Raw genomic sequence first — 8,267 nt, forward strand, 5'->3', positions numbered from 1 at the left:
AAATTCCACATGATGTTGTAATTCCACTACATTTGCTATTTCCTTATTCGGTCCATTTAAAAATTGAGCCATGGTAGCCTCTCTATCCACTTCAACATTTGTTCTATTCATAATAACCTCCATCTCCTTGTGATAATACTCCACATTCCTAGACCCTTAGTAGAGGTTCTGTAACTTTTGATAAAGGTCCCTATAGTAAGGAGTAGGCACGAATCTCTTCCTCATGACAGCCTCAATTCTTCCCATGCATTTATAGGTCTCTTACGATTCTTCCTTCTAGATTTCACCACCTGATCCCACCAAGTAAGAGCATAATAAGTAATCTCAAGTACCGTAATCTTTACCATCTATCCTTCGAGTAGTTGTGGTAATCAAATATCAACTCTACCTTTTTATCCCACTCTAAGTATTTTTTTTTTTTTTTGGATTACTCTTTCCTTTGAATGAAGGAGTTATCATTTTGAAATTGTTCATACTTCTATCAACTCCATCTCCAACAAAATCTCTACTCTCCATTTCATGCCTAACTCCTCTATACCTCATTCTCCCTAACTCGACATCCAACAATTCATCCTCATCAATGTCACTACCCACTTCATATTTCCTACACACCTACATCTCAGGCTCCCGCCTACCTTAGCTCCTCGCATTGGGAACTTTCCTATGTTGTTCCCCAAGTAAATTAGCAATCAATGAGTCGTCCCTCTATCCACATCTCTTGCCCATCCAACTAGTCTCTCACGTCTTCAAACAAACTTTTGAACCGTCGTATTAACTCATCCGACATGTTGACTTGATTATTATTCTCGCTTGAAATAGAATCATCTCTGTCAAATATCTTAAATCTAAAGTAACATGTGCTTACATGTATAAACTCATGCATGACTCAAAATTGATTTTTTTCCTATATTAGTCTCACCACTTTGGCCTTTTTCTACTCAATGCTTTTTGCCCAAGTGCTTTGAAGAACTAATTCGATCTCAAGCAAGTTTTATACTCGAAGAATTCAAATTATGACGTGAGTGAGAAAGTGAAACTTAGAAGACTCAAAGGAGAAAAGAAAAGAAGTAAAGGAATTTGACATTTTGAATGGAAACTCATATTAATCCAAGAAAGTGGTCCTTGAATTTTGATTGGATACCCACTTTTTTTGACTCAAGTAAAATAAAATTTTTGGAGCCTTGATTTTTGGAGCCTAAGCTCTAGTACTAATCGATGCGAACCCACGTAACAATGGCAACTACAAAACCCACACAAAATAAATTCAACCAAGAAATCAAAGTTTAGAGTTTGTTATAAAAATATTGAACCAAAGAACCAACACAATCGTCGATAATATATTGATCTTGTAATCACAAGACTCAAGAATCTCACCCATATTATTTGAATGCCGCAAGAAATAAATCTTAATAAGCTTGAACTTAGTTGAACGAAAAGCAAAAAAAATTGAAAGCAATTATGCCTCTCAATGATATCTCTCAAAAGTTAATTGTCTTTACAATGAAAACATGATTCCTATTTCTAGGGAACTCAATAAAGCCTAGTTGACGTGGAAATAAAGTCTAAAGGCTACAAAATATACCATAAAAATAGAGTTTTAACATAAATATGAGATTACGCGAATTTGAAGAAATCGTGTCATAGAATTATACTATGCAGCTGCATGGTACTAACCAATGCGATAGCAAAGAATTATTAATTTGTCAAGTTGACTTTGCTACACATTGGAATGCAGTCTCATGCCCCTTTAACTATGCAAGTTACATAGTTTAGTTGGTCGGTTTCTCTATCCATAGCTTGAATCAAGTTGATCCACTTCGTGTTTTCCTTCGTGCCCAACATGAAACTTTTTGATTTGCTTGCCATCCATGATCAATGTTTCATTCACTGTGGCTTGAACAAGTAGTCCCATCGCTTCTTTAACCGTCTTTGCTCGTGACCTAGTCATAGGTCCTTCTTCAATGATTAATGAATCCTTACTCGAACTTCCCTTCATGCCATGGATCACATCAAAAAGTAATTTGTATAAGGACATGTTGAGAACAGATCTTAAAAATTCAAGTCTTGAAGTTTATAAATTTAAGATGATCCCATTAAAAAATGTCCAGTAATTGAGTTAGAGAATGTTGATGGAGAAAATTATGAAAATATAATTTTAGAAGTACATCAAGACATCCCTATGACTTTATCCAGAAGATCCAACAAAACTAATAGACCTCTACAAACTGATAGAGGTGAACCATAGAGTTATAATGAAGCTTTTCTTGTTGATGAATCAATCAAGTGGGTGTTAGCCATGAGGACATTGTAATTAATAGAGTTACCAAAATAAAAGAAAGCTTTCTAGAATAAATGGATTTAGCGGTTAAAAGAAGAACATAATGGAAGTAAGTGGTATAAAGCAAGACCGGTGGTAAATGGATTTCAACATAAAGAAGGTATTGGTAGAAGAAGTTTGATAGTTTTATGAGTAATAGCATTAGCAGGTGTCAAGGGGATCACTGTTGTTATGTAAAGAACCCTGGTAACTCTTATATATTATCTTACTGCGACTATATGTTGATGACATGTTAATTACAGATGCTTGCAAGCAAGAAATAAATAAGTTGAAAAATGAGTTATCTAAGGAGTTTTCAATGAAAGACTTGAGATGAGAATTATTAGGGACAATGATGTCTTGAAATTGTCACATAAAGAGTGATAAATACGTTTTACACACTTATTTGGTCCATAAAACGTGACTAATTGTTGATCAAAGCATTTGGATTTTGGCTTAATTTTGTATATTGAATTATATTGATGGATATGGCAGAATTCAAGAGAAAAGAAAAGAAAAATGGGGAAATCCAAAGTATGAGGACTAAATTACAGCATTTCAATAATTGATTTGGACCACAAAATGATTATTAAAGGTGTTGCAGGTTTAATTAGATGCGATTAAAAGTCAAAGGGTTAAAAATGCAAGAGAAAGGACTTGAAAGAATTAAAAATCGAATTCAGGGGTTAAAATGCAATATTCGGGAGTTTTTATAACTGAGCAACAGCCCCATTGTTTAGAGTGAGTGATTGCCCAACGTTAAGAAATAACTACAGAGAAGAAAGCTTTGAACTGGACAACTACCTTGGTTTTGCTTGGGTAACTGCCCAAGCCAATCGCGGCGAAAAATTTTTGGTTTCCTATTCTAACTTAAAAACAAATCTCTGAAGGTATTTTACAATCCTAGGGCCATCCCTAAGCATACACCACACATTATAACACATTTATAAGGGTTTTAAAAGAGGAGAACAAGGCAAGAACGAGAAGATTAACATCAAGACGCAAGGATTCAATTCAAGATTTAAAGTCATGATGTCTTTTCTTTGTGATTTAGTTTGTTTTATTCTTCCCATCATGCTAAGCTAGATTTTTATGTGCTAGGGGATCGATGAACATTGTAATGTGATTCTTATTTCCTTGTTTCATATTTTTGACATTAAAACACATTTGATTATTTTGAATGATTTATATGCATTTGATTTCTTGTGCGATTAAGGACCCGTAATTGTGTGAGTTTGGGTGACTTATATTTGTATTCAAGAGAAGGGGAATAGGTTCAATGCCGCTTGAGAGAGTATGATGGATAGATTTAGGAGTATTGATTCTTCAAAATTTCATCGTGTTGTCAATTTGTGAAATTAGGGTTAAATTGAACACTACTTCAGAATTCGTGATCCTAATGCGTCATACAATCACTGAATACATTAAATTGCATTCTCAACACTCAATAGCATTTTAGTTAATTTAAACATCAATTTGCATTTTGTTCATTGCATGTAATTAGTTTAAGTTAGAGAGTAATTAGGTTATTGAATCACTTGTTAAAATTTAGTTTTGGTTAAGGTCTGGATAAATAACATTGAACTAAATCAATCTCAGTGGGATAATATTCGGACTCAATTTTGGCTAGTTACTTCAGTCTATCAAATAAGCAGTCACCCTTTGTAGAGGACGAGTGAGCCTTATGGTCAAGGAGCCTTATGTCTCTGTTATTGGCAGCCTTATGTATACCACGGTGTGTACAAGATTGGACGTAGCACATGCCGTGGTGAGTAGATATTTGAGCAATCCAGGCAAACAGCGCTAAGGGCAGTAAAGTAGAATTTCAAACACTTGACAGGTACTTTAGGGTCAGCTTCATTTTTTAGAGATCAGGTTTGGGATTACAGGAATATATAGACGTTGAAATGTTAGGAAATACACACACACACACACACTTTGGATAGTACGACAATTAGTTGGGTATTTAAGTTGCAGAAGATAGTTGCTCTTTCCACTACTAAGAATGAGTATGTTACTGCATCTAAAGCTAGCAAAGCGATGATAGATCTGTAGTCTTTTTTGGATTGGGTAACAAGTATAGGAATAGTATGTTGCATGGTGACAATCAAAGCGTTATTGACTTAGCTAAGATTCCTATTTATCATGCAAGGACAAAGCATCGACATGTTCGTTATTATTTCCACATATCGGCTTTGAAGGATGGAATCTTAACACTAGAGAAGATTCAAGAGAGTCAAAATCTAGCTGAAATGTTGACAAAGACTATTTTGATTGAGTTGAACTTTTATTTTGCGGAATGAGGAGTTGTTGCCGTTGCAGAAGAATTATTGATGGTGAATTAGTCTCCAAATAATAGATTGTTAATTTTTGTAGCCTAATTGTTGTTTAACCCGAATTATTGCCACTTTGTAGAGTTAGTCACGGATACACCTCAGCAGAGAGGTTGCCGTGGGGGTTGGAGGAGTTAAACAACCCTCGACAAGAATTTTAAATTAGGACTAATTAGGAATTTATATTTTTGTAAAATTATATGAAGGAATAAGAGTCCTTGTAAATTTTGGTTTTACCCTAATTTATCTTATAAATAGAGAGCAATCTCTAGTCTTTATGTATTATCATCGAATAGAGAGAAATAGAGGTTAGAAGAGATATGATTGACATTTTCTTTGGTAAACCTTTTTCATCATAGTGAATTACTGCTGTGGCGAGAGACAACGTGGTCTCACATTGAAACGAACATCTATAAATCTTACCTATTCTTGATTATTTACTTTCTTTCTTTAAATTGATTGCTCTTGGTGGGTTAGAATTAAGGTTTATAAGTCTCAACTCAATGCTCAACGCAAAGAAAATAGAATTAAACTACTTCACCTGAATTTTTTTAACATAATAGTTGACATCCTCTCACAGCACGTGAGCCTCATGTGAATAAAAAAGTCCAAAAAAGAAATGGGCCCCCCGCCAATGTGAGTGTCGATCATCCATTATGTCAAAAAAATTCTGTCACCATAGCATTGTTGAAGAAAATACAGAAGATTTGGTAACTGGAAGGCAATTACCCCTTTCAACTTCTTTCAAAATTTATATATATATATATATAGAAAGAATGGTAGAAACCACATGACCTTCCAAAAAATCATCACGATAAATGAGAAGAAATGCATTCACTCTTCTTGTATAACATCATATACATCATTAAAAAGATTTCTTATTGTTTATTAGTAGGTCTTCTTGGTGAGATCCAAAGATGAAATTACAGACGAAATTACTGAGGTGAGCAAAGCAATGAGAAGGAATCCTGCTGAGACATAGGCCTTGCTAAAAAAATCATCGAGTTTTACTCGAATTAGGGAAAGGGCCACTTTGTTATAGTTTTCTTGAAGGATATCATCCAAGTCATCCAGGTTTTTCTTGAGATCCAGTGTAGCACCAAATGCCGCACCTACCCCAGTTGCTAATAGTGATAAAAGGATCTGTTCGATTCATGAAATTGACCAAATCAAAAACAATTTAACATTTCATACTTCTAAATATTATCCGTCATACATGTACTTTCTTTCCTACTGTTCACTTATATATTCTTCATGTTTGACTTAATTACAAGATAACATCAATGGTGCAGAGAAGGTGTGTTTGAAAATACGAAGTTATAAGAGGAAAGATTCTTAACCTTGTCACCGAGAAAATCATACATGAGGAAACCAGGACTCTTCCACAGAGGATTTCCCGAGATTACAAGGCGGATTGAGGATGGTAACTGCAATTTGGTGTACACCAGTCCCAGAACATTGACAACTAGTACGTACCTGTTAAGTGATCAAAATCCAGAGAAAGTGTCGATATCGAACTATTTTATTGGAAAGCTTAGGTTTTATAAAGTGATCAAACTCATTTTTCTTTTGAATTATATTTTTTCAACATGCTTATTCATCGTACAACTCATAATTAAAAGGGTAGCTGCGAGACCAACTCATTTAAGAGTTTAACCTAAGCTTTTAGATGAGATGATTCTTAAGATGTAGTTTAATTACCTGTAAGCAATTATATCATTGAAGTGAATTTCGACTGTCTGAAAAGTGCCTATGATTGTGGCAGTAGTTGTTACTATTATGATGGTTGAAATTATGAGACAAACCCATGTGATGATTCTTAGAATTAGAGCTATGATTGCCATCAATGAAGAGGCTGATGGTGCCTGCGCTGGTGGCGGATGGTGCCTGCGCCTCCTCATTAGGCTGCGGTGGTGCCGTAGGTCTTGACATGTTTTGAAAAGTAATGAAAACTCTGCTCGTTGAAGGCTGATAATTCTTAAATTGCAGATGGTGATTTATATATATGTATGATTTTTTTTAGTTTCTGATTTGTATATTATCAATGTGCAGTTTTACACGCACCTGCTGATTTTGTCCCTAATTTATGTCTTTAGTTCAACGCCTTGTTGACAGCTGACTTGGAGCACACAACCAAGCTAGCTGTAGTTTTTTTATTTTTTTCTCTTCTGATAATTGTATTCATGATGCATAAAGAATTGGGATTATCCCATTTGAAATAGACAATGCATTTGTGGTGACAAAGTGGTTCGACTGTCGAAGCCAGTGATGGCCCCACCGAGAAAAAGCTAGTCACTTTTCTGGGCTAGTGCTCGATGAGCCGATTTGTAGGATGGAAACTGGAAATTGATGAATCTGCCTAAGTCCATCAACCCCATGAAGTAATCTATAAATAGTAAAGTGCATTAGCACGGTTTACCGGTAATCTTAGCAAGGACGCGGGCCTTTACGAGCACTAGCCCTGAATGATTGGATCCTGGGTGATGTAGTCGGGTCGTTAATCCTAGTAGCACCTGAATTGATATGGACCATCTGATCTTTAAAGTAGTTTGTGTCGTTCTTGAGAGTTAAACATTTCAAGATCTCACACCATTGCTATTGACTGCAGCCACAATAACCAACTGGGCTCACAGCTCACTTCAATAAGAGTCAACAAGAGTTGAGGTAAGTCAAGGTTGACGGTCCTTTTAACTGCTCTTTGATCGTCTTTCAACTAATTTTTTAACACATCAGCACCTTAAATCTTCACTAAAAATAGCGTTACTCTTGCATAGTCATTTGATAATAATAGTTGATGTGTCGAGGTGTCAAAAACTTTCTTTTGGAGGGGAGATGGGATGCCACAAAGTTCAACTCAGTAATTTGACTAGAGGTCGCTTGTTTGACATGAAAGACCGCTTGACTAGTTAATCTCTCCCAACTGTTAGTAAAACTATGTTACTCTCACCTAGACGAATTAGACCAGAAGATGAAATGACCTTTAATTGGGTCCAAGAGATCTCACTCTCAAACTTAAATTCATATTCATATTCAACCAAAACTCTTAAAAAACGAAATAGAGTTGACAAACTAAAACACTACATAACCTCGATTAGCAATATTTGATAAAACTATGGAATTTCCCGTCGTTGGGGCGGATGTAGGGGAATAGGCTAGGCTGTAGTCCCCCCCCCCCAAGGCCCAACATTTTTTTTATTTTATTATTTTATTTATTTTTTTTGTAAAAACAGTTTTTTATTGTAATTTTTTGTTTTTTTTCACGTATTAGCTCGGCTTGAAATTTTATAACCCAATCTTGGATCCGTTCTTGGATCCACCTCCTGAATATACCGTTTAATTTTTAGAAATTTTATAGGCTACAAACCAAAAAAGAAAAAAATGTTGCTGCAATGGACATTCAGGGGCTCGAGATTGCAGCAACAAAGACAATAAAATAAAATTTGTTTTCAATAAATTTATTAAATTTTTTCAATTATTGTTAGTGTAGGAAAAATATTTGTCATTTTTTTTTTACAAACTTTTTTTTACAAATTTTTTTTGACATTTCCACCCATGCCTTTCACCTTTCATTATGTAAAAGGCCCTTTTTATCAACATTTTCAATAAAATGATGATTT

At 34.9% G+C, this 8,267-nt stretch overlaps 1 protein-coding gene across 1 annotated transcript; it reads right to left on the reverse strand.

Annotated features, from left to right (window-relative positions):
• Nucleotides 1-5,514: 5,514 nt before the first annotated feature.
• LOC111394474 (CASP-like protein 4D1) lies at nt 5,515-6,274 on the reverse strand. The gene is made up of 2 exons (XM_023020313.1): nt 5,991-6,274; nt 5,515-5,793 (listed from the first exon to the last, which is right to left on the reverse strand). Exons 1-2 carry the CDS (start codon nt 6,012-6,014, stop codon nt 5,539-5,541), a joined length of 279 nt encoding a protein of 92 aa, XP_022876081.1. The 5' UTR covers nt 6,015-6,274; the 3' UTR covers nt 5,515-5,538.
• Between the last annotated feature and the right edge of the window lie 1,993 nt (nt 6,275-8,267).

This window comes from Olea europaea, chromosome 5 (assembly GCF_002742605.1).
Source record: "Olea europaea var. sylvestris chromosome 5, O_europaea_v1, whole genome shotgun sequence".
In the NCBI taxonomy this organism is placed as follows: Eukaryota; Viridiplantae; Streptophyta; class Magnoliopsida; order Lamiales; family Oleaceae; genus Olea; species Olea europaea.

Coding starts and splice junctions, on each gene's coding strand:
- LOC111394474 (XM_023020313.1), bottom strand. CDS start 6,014: ATGTATGATTTTCTCGGTGACAAG. Junction 5,794..5,990: donor ATGATTTTCTCGGTGACAAG/GTTAAGAATCTT, acceptor TGAATCGAACAG/ATCCTTTTATCACTATTAGC.